Below are 17,222 nucleotides of genomic sequence, written 5' to 3' on the forward strand. Positions count from 1 at the left end.
TTGCTGCAGAAGTTACCTTAACTCTGTCTCCTTATAGTTAAGGACCTTAGGGCTCAATTGCCTCTTCCCTTGTGAGGTGCATTCCCCGTTTTGCAAGTGGAGATCTGATAATCTGTAGCAGGGAAACTATCCAAAGACATTTGCTCCTTTATTTAAGACATTCAGGGAAGTGTAGGGCAGAGCATGTAATTAAGCTTACATTTCTCTGATCCAGCCATGCTGGGGCTGGCTTCTCATGAAAAGGGAATTAGGATCTTTAGAACAGTATTTCAGGAGTTCTTGCCTGTAGCTTCACGCTTTTCAGTTGTGTAGATGTACGTGTCTTAGCTTTTTATAGGAGTGATTGGCTTGGAGGTATCTCACTAATTTATTCTTGAAAGACATGTGAGGAGAATGGAAGGCTGTTGCTGAAGCATTTGAGCAAGTAGAAGAAAGCAGCAAGGGTATATATAGGCGTGTTGCTGTCCTTTACCCACAGCCCAGACTCACTTTGGTTTTCATTTCTGAATAAATCTGAGGCCAGTCCTCTATAAGATAGCTGTACACAGTCAGTGAAATAAGCAACTTGTGCTTGAGAATCAGTCATCTCTAGAATTATCTGCTATAAAGCTTTTGCAAACTGTGAAAGGAGGAGTGGGAAGTACTTAATGAGTACGTTTTAAATGGACACTTGTGCTTAGTTCATCAAGCTAGAAGCATGTTGTGTTTCTTGTGCAGATCACAGATGGCAAGAGCAATTGTATATTGTACTTAGTGTAGATTAAGAGGTTGTGATAACATAAATGACAGATTTCTGTATTTGGGGTTTATTGGATGCACTTCAAAGGGAATGAGATGGTAACTTAGTGCTTTTTAAAAATTAATACTTACCTGCTTTTATCTCTGCCACTTTCCATGCGCTCTGTTCCATGTTTCTGTGAACAGCGTTTGTTCTGTACAGTGTAGCTGGCTGACTTGTTTCATAGGAAAGCATCTTCTGTGGGGTTGTCTGATTTTGCAAAGACACAGCCACACAGATTGTGAGATGAAAACATGCTGCTAACTAAGGAAAAAAAAAAAAGTACTTTTTTTTAACCTTCTTATTTTTCTACGGCTGTAACGTGTCACCTAAATCCCTTGACTGGATAGGGCAGAACCACAGCTTTAGGATTAGTGCATACGGGGGATTTAGGATTTCAAGCAAACATGTTGCTGTGTTTTCAGCGTATCTAGTTTTTCCTGCCTGAAGAGAAATATTCCCACTAAAATATTGAGGAGAACCTTCTAAGAAAAGATGAAGATTTCTACAATGATATTTTGAAGAGCTGTGTGAGAAGAAAAAGGGGTCATTCCTTTCTTTTTTTTTTTTCTCTGAAATGGAAGGAGACTGAAGAGCTTAATACCTCGCCAGACTCACAGTGAAAGGCAAGGGTGACTTGGGGGGATGGATTGTGCTACTGACATTACTCTTATTTACTGCAACGGGTATTGCTGTTTGTTGTTGAAGAGCAAGTAAAGCCATCAGCAGGAGCGCTTGCAAATCTGCGTGCCATCAAATGTGCAGAAGAGGTCCTGCTACGTAACTCTCACTGTCAGAAGAAAGCAGCATGGAGAAAGCCAACAGCTGTGAGCTGGTGTATTGTCTTGGGTGCTCTGCAGCTGGGAATGTAGCACCGGAAAAGAACGTTGTCAGAAGCTCCTTCTGTCCATAAATGGAATCGCCTTCATGCCATTTTGCCTCAGTTTCTTTCATTTGTCTGTTTTAGAATGTTGAACTGAAACATATCTGCCCTCCAAACCGGACACATAGAAACATCGTACAGAATGAGAAGGATTTTGCTGCTGTTTCAGTAGTTTAAATTAGCACAGGATGAAGCCTGAATTTACTGTGAAACTGCTCTTTCTGTAACAGCCCAAAGAATACCGCTGGACTTTGGAGATCATCAATTACCTTGAAGTGTTTTTCCTAATAATATTTCTATAACTTACATCAAAAGTTTGCAACTACAGATTTTAATCTCTGCTAAGGCCTGCAGTGTTTGTGTTTTGATTGGAAGCTGCCCTTTGTCTCAGCCATGGATGCCACGGGAAGCCCTTTGCTTCAGAATAAGTTTTCAGTTGCCCGCCTGGCTGAAGAATTTTTCTGGGTTGGTGGCAGCATCGTAGCTTCTCCACGGTGGAAAATTGGCCGTTTTGGTAAGATATGGACTGCATGCCTGCCGCTCCATTGCTGAAGGCAGGGTCATCTGAGCTTTTATTTTTAAATCTTGTTTAGTGACAACTTTTCTAGCAGTGGTGTGGTGAGACACAGCCCTAGTCCTGTGTTATTTTGCAGTTACTTTGATCTGTTGCCAGGATGCTTTTTAGACTTCAAGAACTTTACAGTTATATTTTCATTATTAATCTCTTCTCATTCCCCTCAAAGTGCAAATGTAATGCTGTTCACTTCGTCATGTGTGAACTTTTGAAATGTTGTCCTCCATGCCCACAGAATGCTAGGTTTGCTCTCTGGTCTTGGTTGCCAGAATTCTGAATTTTTTGTGCAATATTTGTTTGGTTTTCAGTCTTCAAAATAAATATTTAGAACAGTCCTGTTGTCTTATTCCAGAGTAGGCCCCTGGACTCTAGTAAGGCTATTTTATTTATTCAGGTATGCAGTGACAAAATTCTTAAGCTTCCACAGTAGTTTGAGAAAGATCCCTTGTACTGGATATGTAGAGATATATGTATGCATTACCTATTATTTATATGTTGACTTTAAGATTTGATGTCTCTTGTCTGAACTGGAACTGATATTCCTGACAGGAGAAGATGGAGATTGGGTTTATCTATCAAAGAGCCAGCTGTAGCTGTAGTGTCATTTCTGGAGAGTTATTATTAAGTGAAACAGTCGTTCTCTCTCTATGCATTTGCAGTGCTGAACCTTTGATGGGTGTGGGAGTCTTCTGTTGGCACTTGGGGATGCTGCTTTGGTTCAGTGAGATTTTAAGGGAGCAGCTTGCTCTTACAGTGTACCTGTACTGAAGGGTTTCTGTAGGCCCAGAAACATGTTGCATGTTCCAAGGCCCTAAAGACAGGACTCTGAAATCTATTTGCCTTTCCATTCAGTGTTTGGAAAAGCAGTTGTTCTGAAGCATATGACCAGGATGCATCCTGCCCAGATCAGGTAACGGTGCAGACCTTGGCAGTGGTGTGATGCTGCCTGTAGGATGTCTATAAACAGATGGGCTTAAGCCAGAGCCGTGTGATGTCACCCAGAACCATTCTGGACTTCAGTCATTGATCTTCAGACAAAGCTCCTCCACGTATAAAAATACTCACATGACTCAATTCCTCCAACTTCCTTTCATCCTCACATGCTAAAATACTCCCACTCCTCCACAAACACATACCAACCGCTAGAAGTCCAAAAAGATAGTAGTGCTATTGAACCATAAATGATGAACAGAGATTAGAGCATCTTTGTAACAAAAAGCATGAAATGGGGCTTGTTTTTCCTGTAGTGATTTATATTCTATGTTTTTGTTATTTATTGTTACAACTGTATGTTGTTTGTATGTTTTCTTCCTGTGAAGGTGACTTTCAAAGGAAACAAAGTCTGACATACTGATATTACTTTGTTTCTCTCTTCAGTGGAAAGATGTATGAGCTCCATGCAGGCTGGTACCCAAATGATCAAACTCCGTGGTGGTTCCAAAGGGTTGGTCCGCTTCTATTACCTGGATGAGCACAAGTCATGCATTCGCTGGAGACCCTCCCGAAAGAATGAGAGAGCCAAAAGTGAGTGTCAACCACAGAACCACTTATTCTGATTCCTTCCAGGTAGAATCTTGACCCCTTGTGAATAAACCCAAACCGGCATGAAGGATTTGATTCATTCACAGGTGATCAAGCAAAATTCTGTATGTGGATTTTAAAGGGCATTAAGTTATTTTATAATGATTAACGGTTTATGAAGATTAAATTGCTGTTGTTAAGTATGCAGATAACAGTAGTTAACTATGTTGGAAGTCAGTTGCAGGGAAAACCTGTGTGAACCAGGGGCCTTGCATTATTGAGGTTTCATTCCTTTCTCCAGAGGATTTCTCTACAGGATTATTACCTTTTACCTTTTCATTCCTGTAGCCTGAGTAATTGCTTACTGTGTGGCTGAAAAGTACTTCACAGTGAAATGTTAGTGTTTTTTGATTTTGTTTTTTTTTTTAAACTGTCAGAAACATATGTATATGTGTGCTGTAGGTGAGCATCAGTCAGTTTCAACATGCTATGTAGATGCCATGCTAGGAAAGGTTACTCCATTTTGCTCTTCTGAGCTCTTACAGTTTTGTGCAGGAGAGAACAATTCTATTGATCATTTCTACAGTCAGACATAAAGGATGTTCCCATGGATACTTGTTGCTGTAGCTATAGAGAAAATCAGGGATGCACAGGTGATGTAAGTGCTGGTACTGAGTTAGAGCTCCCTGCAGACAGCAGTTACAGTAAGCCAGGTAAGTTACCCTACAGCCAAGGCACAAATGCAGTATAAAAGGCCAGGAGGACAAGCTGTACGTGCTGCTGAGCACAGCACAACCTCAGTGTAACTGTTATGTGTAGCTCTGGCTCCTTAATGTGCAATGGTCTCTGACTAGATCACAGCACTGGTTTTGGAGATGTGTACTTCAGATAAGCTGAAGTATAGGAAGAGAAACCAGGGCAAAATCATAAAGAATCAGGCTGAGCCTAGGCTTCAGTGTTCAAGGTATTTGCCTTGAAGCAAACTGGGAAGGGGACTTGTTTCCTTCAGAGGAGCTTCCTAGCAACTTACAATCACTTGCCTTCAGCACAGTGGAACTTAACTAATTATCCAGTTTATGTTTTTGTCCTTAATAACTTTTCCCTTTTAAACTTTAGCAGTTTGTCTGTGTATAACATACTGTCCAGCTGCACGGTAGCCATACCACAGCAAACAGATGTCTGTTTGTTGTAATCTCCAGAGAACAATTACAACAAAGCAAAACTAAAATTTGTCCTTTTTTCCCCCCTTACTATTATTATTAGAGTTTATCTTCTATCAGCTTGGGAACAGGAACATTACAAGGGAAACAAATTGTTCATGTAATTATAAGGTGCACAGGCTGTGAGTATTTAGCATCTGCACATCTCTACATCAAACTAAAAAGCAGAAAAATTGGAATTTATTGAAAAGATGAATCTTTTTTTTTCTGGCCAACTGCAGACATTTTCATTGTTTCACCTCTCTTTCAAAGAGGTAGAAATTTTGATTTCATAAAATTGCACGGAATTGACTTTTCATCTGCTTTGTCCTTTTATCTGAAGAGGAAGGAATGTGAGTAGAAGATAAACACAACCTGTCTGGGCTAGGCCACGCATGACGTTCTCTGCCCTTTGCATGAATTAGAACAGGGATTGTGTTCACAGTGTAATAGATTTGAAGGTGTCCCAGACCACCAGTTTTTCTAGGACTACTCTCCATGTCAGGATGAAGCCTTTGCAACAGTCTGCTGGCTGTATCTATTTCACTGTCTTGGTGTTACTTTTCCCTAATTCTACGCTTGTTCATAATGAGTAAGATTTGTAAAACCATGATTCAGCTTTTTTATTTCCGTACGCAATCCTCAAATCAGTCACGCTCTTGGAAGAGTAGGGGTAGTCTTCCTTAAGAATCTTAAGGCAACATACAAGGGAGTGGAAGCTAGAAGTATTATCCTGTTCTGTTAATATGCAGACTGTTTCACGTCTCTGTGTTCCCATACTCCAGTAATTTCTGCAGTTTAGGTTAATTTTGTTACAGCTGCTTTTTCTTTTTGATCCAATTGGAAGATCATTTATTACGTTCTTGGACAAGCAGCAGTGTGATTCATCAGTGTAATTAAAAGAGAGAACTTAAATCAAGACAAAAAGGGATTCCTTTTTAGGGCAATCTTACTGTTTGCCAGCCTGCATGATTATTTTCCCACACAGTTACTAATGAGCTGCATGCTCTTGTTTTTCTAGTTTCCATCGACTCTATTCAAGAAGTTTGTGAGGGGAAGCAATCGGAGATCTTTCAGCGCTATGCTGATGGCAGTTTTGATCCTAACTGCTGCTTCAGCATCTACTATGGAGATCATATGGAATCCCTTGACCTGGTGTCTTCCAGTGGAGATGAAGCACGTACTTGGATCACAGGGCTAAAATACCTGATGGCAGGGATCAGTGATGAAGACAGCCTCTCAAAACGCCAAAGAACCAGAGACCAATATCCTTCCTAAACTGGTTGAGAGAGCATTTTCCTGTGGTTGGAGCACTTAACAGCACAATAATTTCTTTAAGTATTTGTTTTACTAAAAGCAAGCACTAGGCTCAAAGTTTCAAAGTGATTCCCATTCCATTCCCTGTTTCCAGAGACTGAGAGAGAAGTCCTTGAAGAAAATTGGACTGGGCAAGAGAGTGGACTGAAAAAGGTGATTGGGCAAGAATGGACTGAACATACAGGTATATTCCTTCATCTGTTACTCCCTGTGTAAAGCTGTCCCTTTCATTTGATTGTACAAGACAAAACATGATGCATCATTTCTATTTGCTCAGAATTCAATTCAGAGTTTGGGTTAAATAGCCAGTGTTGAATACTGAGCATAACAAATCTAGGAACTTCTTTATGAAATAAGACAAGCAGTTATGTTGTATATTATCTTGAGCTTTCCTTTATTCCTCGCCCCATATGTACAGTTTTCCCTAAGCATTTGTATATATATTATGTTCAGTAACATCCCTTGATATTCCATGATGTTCCTTAACTCCTGTTCAATGTGGTTGAAGCAGACATTTGATGAAGCAGATAAAAATGGTGATGGCTGTCTGAGTATTAATGAAGTGCTCCAACTAATGCACAAACTGAATGTCAACCTACCCCGACAAAAAGTCAAGCAAATGTTCAAGGTAAGAAATGAAAATGAAATTTGTCTAAAAGATCAATGATTCAGCAACTGATTTGTTTTCTCTCCATTGAGAGATACTGCACTGTGTATTTGGTAAATTGAAGAATGCTCCAGAAATAAGAAATAAGCAATAAATAAGTTGTTTTTTACAGAAAGAATGATTACACCAGGTACTGTCTAGTGTTGATACCACATTGTAGCACGTTGTGAAGTTGCTTTTTTGCTACATCTGTTGATCTGAAATTCAGTATCCTCCTCTGTTCTTGTGCAGTACAAAGGACCTTCAGAAGTTGTCTTAGCTCTTGCACTAATCCATACATATAAAAGGTTCAAAGGGGAAAGCATTAATATGACAAATATTAGTCTAATTGACCAATCTGCTCTAGCAGGCCCTACAGTGAGCAGCCTTGTCAGGCAGCAGCAGCATGTGTTTAATTTCAGTGACACGTTATTCTCATTCAGGCGTTTGTTTATTTAAAATTTGTTCAGGCTCTAACAAGACAGTTTGCTATTTCATTGCCTTATTGCTGTGTAATGCAGGAGGCTGATACAGATGATAACCAGGGCACGCTAGGCTTTGATGAGTTCTGCACCTTCTACAAGATGATGTCAACACGACGTGATTTGTACTTGCTAATGCTCACCTACAGCAACCACAAGGACTTCCTGGATACAGATGACCTGAGACGCTTTCTGGAGAATGAACAAAAGGTAGATCTAAACCAGGAAAAGAATTCTGTTCTTGTGCTGTTCCATTTGCCGCTGGGGATGCATTGTCTTTTTTAAAGGGTCAGAATGGCAGTCATGCGTGTGAAAAGTGAGCATCTGCTTTTGTTTTAGCAGCTTCACTCTGGAGAGTGTGGATGTTAAAAACAGACAGTTAGATGCTTCTTGATTTTCATCTGGTATGCTGGCAAGACTATTTCTTGAATCTTTTTACCCTCACAACCTCTTCTTTGAGTATGGTCTTTCATTGTGCCCCTAACTGTAGTGTCTATGGTTTCTTTTTTTTTTCTTTTTTTTCTTCCCTTGTGTTCTTTGGGAGAAAGCCATCGATGTTTTTTTTCCCATGCTCAGTATCTGAGTGCAAAGATGCTGCTTCTGGCTCTGCTTTTGTTTCAGTGCAGAGTTCATGATGAGACTTTACACTGCTTTGTCACACTTTCCCAGTTTGCAAAGTAGATTATGTTTCTAAAGAGCTACTGAGAGGATTATTCACGTCTGGGGAAGTGTTTGAGGATATGTAGTAGTGCATATTAGGTTGCCTTTTAATACTTCAATATTGCATTGCTGAGAGTGGTCTCAGACTCCTCCCACTGCGCCGATCCAAAGCAGGCTGTTTTCTTGTCTGACGATCCAGGTAGTGTGTGTATTCCCTGCATATTAATATTGGCTTGACGTTGGCCAGTAAATAGTGATGCTATCTAATTTTACTTATGAATTTAAGATATTCTACAGTTCTTCAGAAACACTAGTGTATAGCTTTATAAGCTTTTCAAGAATTGAACTGAACCCATACATTATGCTTATAGTTGTTTATGCAACTCAGCAACTACCACTAAACTCTGTGCTAAGTTACAATGTCTTATTGTACTTAACAAGGGAACTCTGGAGTTCTTTACTCTTCTTTACGATGAGGATGTTCATCCAATGGAAGAGGTTCCCAGAGAGGTTGTACATCCTCTAAAACCACGGAGGTATAGAGACTGGAATAAAGGCCTGAATTAACTCATGTAACCTTATAGTTGATCCTGCCCTGAGCAGGATTTTTTGTCTAAATGACTTCCTGAGCTCTCTGAACGATCCTGTGTTCATCTAGAGACTTCTGGCAGTTTCTGAAATGAGGAAAAAAAAATAATTGGATGGTAAGGTACAGCGAGTGCAGGAACAAATGCATTGACTTGTCTTTGCTTTTTCTCCTCTCCTGATCTCTTTTGAAACTGTATGCCTGTGAGTCATAAAGCATCAGAGTTTCAAAAGCTGTCTAAGAAATGAATGAATGATAAAGCCACTTCTCTGGCAGTTATCATTTTAGATAATTAGGGTGTGTTTCCATTTCATTGGTCGATTGATCCTCCAGATGGTGAGAGGAAAATGAACACTATCCAAAGGACACAGATCAGCTCAGCTAATCACTGACATGGACAACACATGCCTCTGGGGTTTCACTCCCTTGTCTAGTTCTGCCCTTTCTTACACAATGTGTGCAGGGAAAACAAGCGTTCATTCTGTGTGTTTGAAGCTGTACCAGAAAAACCTTCTGTTGTTTCAGAGCTTTTCCTTCTTACCCAGCAAACCTACAGTATATGGGCAAATAAAGTCTTGGTTTTTATTTGTTTATTTGTATTCCTTCCTCTTATTTTGATTTTATTTACTAGGTTTTAAATTTACCCCCACTCTCCCCCCCCCAAAAGGCATTGATTTGGTTGCAGACATGCTGGTGGTTTTATTTCCCTCTGAGAAAATATTCCACGTTGCCAAAACCATAATAAACTTAGGCACTTTATTGGCAGCCCATTTAGTGTCCAGGGCTGTATTTCCAAGTGGCATGTATAACATTTGTTGGAAAGGGGAAGTATTAGGAAAAGTATATTAAATAGTAGAATGGATAATGTTTAATGGATAGATTATCAGTAAATAGTAGGAATATTAGATTGTACTGTTTCTCTTGCTTGTCTTCCAGTCCACTGCATAAAGAGGAAACATTTTCTTATTTTCTTTTAAAGTCAAAACACTTCTGATAATGAAAAAATCGGACTGCAAATTAATCCTTTAATTCTACAGAAGAGGAGGTGTCCCATTGATTTTTCAAGCTTTTTCAATTTGGGTGCTCTGTGTACGTACCAACACTAACCACATTTGACCTACAAACTAGAGCTCTGTCTTTATTGGATGTGATCAGGCAGCTGCCAATAGGGCAGAAACTTCTCGCAAAGCATTTTAATTCTTATCTGACCTGATGTTGATTGACAGGAGTGAGCATCTCACTGTGGAACTGGAAATCCTTAGTGCCACTCTGGATGATCTGACCAATTGTTAAACAGCATACAGAGTAGGAAAGCCAGGAGAAGCTGTGGATTGTTAGTTAACACTTCACTTATGTTATTTTTACAGATGACAGATGTGACCAGAGAACACTGCCTGGAAATTATCGACAAGTTTGAACCATGCCTGGAAAACAAGAAGGCAGGAGCTCTGGGGATTGATGGTAAGTTGACTGGCATAGCTGTTGTGGGAGAGGGTGAACAGTGTTTAAATGCTTATGAGAAATCACATTTGTTTGCATGCTTATGAAGTCATAGAATTGTATTAAATAATATAGAGAATGCTTTTAAGTAGGTTTGGCATTGGGTTGTTGCTTTTTGTGGGAGGGGAGGTATCTGTTACTTACTGAGGTGAAGTTAGTATTCTTTGGAAGATTTTAGAGTCTTCTATGCATTGCGCCACTTACTATTCCATCAAAATCTTTTGAATTATAAACTTGCAATGTCAAGTTTTGGTTAAACATAGGCATGTTTTCCAGGAAAGTTAGAGCAAAGAACTGTCTTGTGCTGGGTGGGATACAGTGGCATTATTTACTTCTTTATTTTACTTGATACGTTCATGACTGTGTTGGTGCATGCAGGGATGTGTTCTTAGCTGGTTTCAGGAAGACCACAGCAACAAAAAGAACAAAACTGTCTTACTTATAGTATTGTTTGTTCATAGGTTTCACCAATTACATGCGGAGTCCCTCAGGAGACATTTTCAACCCAGAACACTACCAAGTGAATCAGGACATGAGTTACCCTTTGAGTCACTATTTCATTACCTCTTCACATAATACCTACCTCATGGGAGATCAGCTGATGTCCCAGTCTAGGGTGGACATGTATGCATGGGTGCTACAGTCTGGCTGTCGCTGTGTTGAAGGTAAAGAACATAAAGGAATCATCAATAAGCTCCATACTTTTGCTTCTCTGTAAAGAAAGATTTAGGGCTATAGCAGAAGATCTAGTAATTGCTTGGACTAAGGAGCCTTACGAAATGATGTCTTCCTGTTATGAAAAACATTAAATTATGTTGCTATACAGTGGATAAATTTTCTTGAATATAGGAGTGAGGTGAACAATGGAGGAAGTGTCATTGGTACTAAGGAAAAAAATGGTGAAAATGATCTCTGGAAAGAATGCTAACATTTGCTAGGATGTTCTGGGGAGCATACTTTCTGGCCAAAAGTATGTCAACCAGACAGGCAAACATGGCAGAATTCTCACTAAAAACAGAGGAGAAAGCTGATATTTCTGACGAGGAAAATGTGGTTTTATAATGCAAGATACTGATAGTCCTGTAACGACCCAGGAGCTTTTTTGAAATTTCTTCTGATATTTGTAATGCTTTTCTGAGACTGCCTCTTCTGTAATCATCTGTAATATCGTGACCATCAAAGTGCTTTCACATTTTTTCGGAAGGCTAATATTATAGTTTGCTCAGGTCAGATTGTGGACATGCCAGAGCGTGCTGCGGAGGAGCAAAGCATTTCATAGAAGCATGACTGTAAACAAGTGTGAGCTTAGGCTTAGGAAGACCGGAGTTGCTTAGAGTTTGGCTCTGGTTGTGATGTGAGAAGCTTGGCTAGGATTCTCTTGCATTCCCTTTAAGGTCCAGCAGTAGTATAATGAAAATAATGCTGTGCTATGTCAGCTCTTCTACCTTCATAATATTCCTCAGCACTTCTTAAAGAGATCTTTTTTTGCTTGGGGCTTTCTCAAACAATGTGTACAACTGTCTACGCACAGTAAAATGATGGGTATCATTGTTTCTCTTCTGCAGTTGACTGCTGGGATGGGCCGGATGGTGAACCAATTGTCCACCATGGATACACTTTGACTTCCAAAATTCTCTTCAAAGATGTGATTGAAACTATCAACAAATACGCCTTTATCAAGAATGAGTATGTGTACAATCTGCTAGCTTTTGAGACATAAGGCATGAGACATGGGGAGTTGAAAGCATTGCATGTTTAGGTTTTTTCTATGATTGGCTTTCTTGAATCTCTCTAGTAGGAAGTGGAGGTCAGGACTGGCTAGTATAGGAAGGTGAAAAGTGTGCTCTGGAAGGAAATGCATCAAATCAGATTGAAGAAGTTTAATTGTTCTGTGATGATCTAAAATAGACTATTCAGTTTGGAGAGAGTACTGGGATATCAATCAGGATATCTACCCTGTAGATTTCATTGGTGGTCGTTCTCCTTACAGGAATGGCTCAGACAGTAATAACCTTTATCTTTGTAATGCCATAAAAGCTAAATTTGCAGTTGGTGATACTTCCTTATGTCTTGCCAGGTACCCTGTTATCTTGTCAATTGAGAACCATTGCAGTGTAATTCAGCAGAAGAAGATGGCCCAATATCTTACAGAAATTCTGGGTGACAAATTGGATCTGTCTTCTGTGCACAATGATGACTCCACCAGGCTCCCTTCACCAGCAAGTCTTAAAGGGAAGATACTGGTTAAGGTAAAAATGTGGTTGGTTTGTTCCATCTCTCCTTTTTTGTGATGACTACAATCTCTGCCTGGTTATCACTTGTGTGCTAATTTAAATGACATCACGATAAACAATCTGTAATAAAGGTTTAATGCAGTGATAAAGGCTGTTTGGGGCTGTTTGCCAGCATTATCTAGGTAAGCCAACACAAGTAACAATTTCTGAAATATGTGTAGCTAAAGAATAAGTTTTACCTTTCATATAGTGCCTGTGCATCTGGCTGGCTGTGCAAGAAGGCAGGCTCCTGATGCACAACTCTTAGAACGCAGCTATTCTTGAGAGACTGAAATAGTGATGTTTTTCTGGACCCTGAGCTGAGTATGTGAGAATACAGACAGGATTTTGTCTTTAACAGATTTGGCTCAATTTAAATGGGAAATTGCAATCTGCTCCTGTTCATTGAGTTTAAATTATAACCACACGTCATCTTCCTCATTCCTTCTTTCTGGCAGTTTTTCTACTTCTCTCCTGTTTAGAATAATATTAGCATCTCACCTATTATCCAGTCAGCTCACAGTTTTTTCAGCTCATGTTAATGAAATAGTGAAGCACCGAGATGGAGAAAATCTGGCTGCTACAGGTTGAATTGCATAATGAGAAGGTTTAGAAAAAAGAGAATCTGTTTTCTATTAGTTCACCCTGACCAGAGAAGTAAATAAGATTTGTTCTTCATGAATATCTTCTTTTCTTTGACCTTCAACAAACACAAAGAACAAGTCAAGAGCATTTTAGTGTTTGCTTGCATGTTAAGATTTTCACCTCTACGGGATTTTTTTTTTTTTTTAATTTCCCATCAATAATGATTTTTTTTGTTTAATTTTGTTTTGTTTAAAATATGTCATAGCAAGTGCTGTGTCCTAACCTGCCTGTGTAATCATCTTATCTTCTAGGGGAAGAAACTTCCAGCCAACATTAGTGATGATGCAGAGGAGGGTGAAGTTTCTGATGAGGACAGTGCTGATGAGATTGATGATGACTGTAAAATAATGAATGGAGATGTAAGTTAAGTGATCGTTTACATGTAAATCTATTTGACATTTTCCCATTCCAGACAGAGGAAGCCTTGTATGAGTTCTCTCAAATGTGCATGTTGTGCAATTTTGGGCATTCGTCACAGGTTTTTAAGGTTTTAATCCTTTGTGCAGACAGTTTTAGCAGAAGTGCATATTAGGCAGCACCAGTTCTGGCTGTAATCTTTCAAATTTGTGATTTTATTCCTTTTAATATTTAACTAGTAATATCTCACTAGTCCTTATTGCATGACGGTGTTCTTTCCATCATGAACAAAAGAAAGGAAGAAAAAACTACTTCCGTGTTTTCCTGTTTTCCAGTTCTTTTGTCTGTATTCCCAGACATGTAGGAGTGTTTTCAATACCCAAAAAACCCCAAAACAGTTGATTTTACAAAACTACTGAAATCAAAGTCACAGTGCTACTTAAGATCCTTATTTTGTAGGTTTCCCGGATAATTTTTAGATCGAAGGTTTGATCTTGCAAATAACATTCCATTTTCTGCTAATCCCAGCTGGAATTACTAAGATTGTTTTGCCTGTATCTTGTTTAATGATTATGTTTTGTTTGTAGGCATCTACAAATAGGAAGAGAGTGGAGAACATAGCAAAGAAAAAACTTGACTCACTGATAAAAGAATCCAAAATCCGTGACTGTGAAGATCCAAACAATTTTACAGTTGCCACTCTGCCATCATCTGGGAAGACTGGTCAGAAATCAGACAGTAAGAAGGTGAACACATACTGTACTTCACTCACCCCCTAGATTTAGCTGCACTTTTGTCTCTCTGTAGCTGCTTAGTGCTGCTGTTTCGTGACTGCTTCCTCAAAAGAGTGCCTAAGGTTGGACTTTTAAATCTATTTTGACACTCTGAATAAAGGTGACTTAGTTTACCAGTGAGATCTGCAGCTGTCATAGTACTAATGAAACTGAAACATGCTCAACTCTGCCCTTAAAAGAAAATTGTGTGATTTACAAGATGAATATGGATTTAGAAAATTTTGTTTGCTGGTTTTGGCTGAAATCATAGGTCTTGTTACACTGGTAGGAACGTAGTTAAATTTATTAGAGTTATTTAAGTTTCCCATCATTGTGAAGTAATATTTTTGCCCCCAAATATTCATATGGCAAAATAGAAAATGCTTTTCCTTCTGTAGTACTTGATATTTGTTATTATCTGTATTTTGTTAATACCTCGTATTTCTTATATAAAATCTAAAATATGCAGATGATTTTTTTGTCATTTTTGTCCATTTAGTGGAAGCCTCTTATTTTGATGATAATGATATTTTAATTTTGGCTGTTTTCATTATTTACGCTTGGTGCAAAGAGATGCCTGTTGTTGCATATGAATAATGAAATATGGCAGTCCTTCAGAATAGAAATTGAAATGCTAAATACCTCTTTGTCCAACATCCAAAGACTTTCTCCAATGGTTTTGGAGGAAGAGGTGTTTAGCATTTCAGTTTGTTATGGTTTATTACCTTACTGAATAAATAATATATTATAGACTTCAGATTTCATAGCTGAGTTCATTCAGTTAATGATGATGCCAGGTGAACATCACTGTCAGATTTGTGAAGCTTTTTTTCTCACTCAGCAATTGGAGCATGAAATGTACACACGAAATGACTTTTCAACAGAAAAAAATTGTTTCCCATTATATAAAAAAGTGCATATGAAAGCTGAGCTTTTTTTCCCTCTGCTCTCTCTTTTCTGTACACCTACTTTTGTATTTTAATCTTATACTAATGGTTCTTTATGAAAATGTAAATAGCCAACACTTCAGGAACGTGAATGTTGTAATTTTGGAATTTATAATAAGCTAAGGAATGCTGCTGCATGCAAATGAAAAACATTGGAGGTCTGCCAATCTGCAGGTGAACTGACTGGGCATTAAAGCCAGATGAAAGCTAAAATTCAGCTTCCCAAAACTTTCTTTTTCGTGAGTTCTGTACGTACTTTTAAAATGAATGATTTAGGTGATGTATCAGACAATACTTTTGTAAAATCTGCTGTAAGGCCAAGACTGTAGGAATCCTTCTGAGTAAGCATTAGCCAGAGTTGTCTGTGTCATATTAGAGTGGGAAACAGTGAAACGATGAGGTCATATTAAAGATTAGAGGCACCAATGAATGATACGCTTTCTTAGGGACTGCAAGAAATTTGATTCTTTCTTATCATGGACTAGGCATGTAAAGCCATGTAACTTAGGCCACGTTTCATGGCAGAAATAAGTCCTGTTGAGCTATGCTTTTCATATATTAAGTTAGAAAACAGTTTGTCACCAGTGCATATACACTGCTAGGGTGCACTCAGAGCTTATGTGGATAAAAATATTTCCTGATGCATGGAATTTGGTATTTTTGTGATCTGTATCTGCTCTGAAAGTTCCTGTGGATGAAAGTGATGACAGTTATTGCTAGGATAAAAGACCTTGTGCTCAGCTTGTATTAAAAAAACATCAAACATACAAGAAAACCCTGCTTTGGTTTGGTCATGTTTTGTTGACATTTTAGGGTGAGTTGCATCCCAAACTATTTTTGATTGTGTTTATGCATGCTGTCTGTAGTACTCTACCCAGGTCTGCTGCACTATTTTTTCTGTTTGATTATTTCAGAATAAACTTGAGGATGATGTGGAATCTGGGGAAGACTTCAGTACCAATAAAAGGCACAGCCGGACATTGATGGGCAGCTTTTCTAAACGCAAGGTAAGCCACCCTAGAAAGTCCTACTGTGAATGTTGCATTCTTTGATAGATTCTTTCTTTTAGGCAACAGTAGGAGAGGATTATCATATTTCTACTATCTGGCTTGCTGTTGCTCTGTTTGCTGAATAAACAGAACAGATAACTGGTTATAATTGTGCATAACATCTAGTTTCAGTTTACACTGAAGTATAAAAGGACTGAAGGTCTAACATGAGTTTAGTTTTTTTCTTGATTGGTCCACATCCTTCATAGAAAAAAGTGAATCTCTTGAATATTGGAGTCCATTCTATATAACAGTTTTATTTTGTTGTGGCACAGAAAAAAGGAAGCAAATTGAAAAAATCAACCAGTCTGGAAGAAGGTGAAGATGATGCTGATTCTCAAGGAAATGTAGCCAGAGGCTCTGTACATTACACCAGGTTTGTAACAAGTGATTTGGCAGTTTTGTTTCTGAAAGAGATTCCTGCCTGAATGTACCTGCTAAATAGCCATGCTTGAGCTCTGTTTGTTGACGGGTATCCTCAGTTGTGTGAGAGGAATTTCACATGAGGGTAGATCCAGTGTCAGCCACAACATCAAAATGATCTCTACGTGCTGTTTGGACTAATTAGCAGTGTACAGTGGATCCAGTATGCATCTGAGCTCTTACCATCTCATCCAGCTGACATGTAGACTGTTTGACTGGCAGCCCAGCAAACCCATTACAGTTGATTTGCAAAGTAAATCTGCTTGCCGGTGCTTTTTGTTGTTTGTTTCTTTGTTTTTTTGCCACATAAAATTGCATAAAGGTTCATGTGATGTTTCAAAAGAAAATTAAAAAACTACCTTTCCAAAAATCCTGAAATCAAAGGTCCTCTGTGGAATGGCTCTGTAAGATTCAGCCTGTAAAAGCAGGAAATCAGATCAAGCAGTTCTCTGGGATACTTTGGAACTTTCTTCAGGAGATGAGTAGATACTCTGTTAGTGATAACCTGAAGCAAGTGAGGAAGATCAGAGCATTACAGTTTTGCTATTTCTTTGGGATTTAAAAGTGTTTCTGCTGGTACTTGACTTGAGAAGAAAATGTATGTGTGAA

At 38.8% G+C, this 17,222-nt stretch overlaps 1 protein-coding gene across 2 annotated transcripts in view; it reads left to right on the top strand.

Annotated features, from left to right (window-relative positions):
* The window catches only part of PLCH2 (phospholipase C eta 2), a 75,508-nt gene that overhangs the window by 41,537 nt on the left and 16,749 nt on the right, over positions 1 to 17,222 (top strand). The window contains exons 3-14 of one of the 2 annotated variants that reach the window (XM_042883373.1): positions 3,613 to 3,759; positions 5,977 to 6,220; positions 6,771 to 6,900; positions 7,440 to 7,610; positions 10,014 to 10,107; positions 10,608 to 10,811; positions 11,712 to 11,832; positions 12,224 to 12,395; positions 13,316 to 13,423; positions 14,009 to 14,167; positions 16,056 to 16,148; positions 16,466 to 16,566. In XM_042883373.1, the coding sequence (XP_042739307.1) occupies positions 3,613 to 3,759; positions 5,977 to 6,220; positions 6,771 to 6,900; positions 7,440 to 7,610; positions 10,014 to 10,107; positions 10,608 to 10,811; positions 11,712 to 11,832; positions 12,224 to 12,395; positions 13,316 to 13,423; positions 14,009 to 14,167; positions 16,056 to 16,148; positions 16,466 to 16,566 (1,744 nt within the window). Of the gene's footprint in view, positions 1 to 3,612; positions 3,760 to 5,976; positions 6,221 to 6,286; positions 6,457 to 6,770; positions 6,901 to 7,439; positions 7,611 to 10,013; positions 10,108 to 10,607; positions 10,812 to 11,711; positions 11,833 to 12,223; positions 12,396 to 13,315; positions 13,424 to 14,008; positions 14,168 to 16,055; positions 16,149 to 16,465; positions 16,567 to 17,222 lie in introns of those variants that run through there. The other variant, XM_042883374.1, reaches the window with a different exon arrangement.

This window comes from Lagopus leucura, unplaced genomic scaffold (assembly GCF_019238085.1).
Source record: "Lagopus leucura isolate 7727_CA_CO unplaced genomic scaffold, USGS_WTPT01 Super-Scaffold_100037, whole genome shotgun sequence".
In the NCBI taxonomy this organism is placed as follows: Eukaryota; Metazoa; Chordata; class Aves; order Galliformes; family Phasianidae; genus Lagopus; species Lagopus leucura.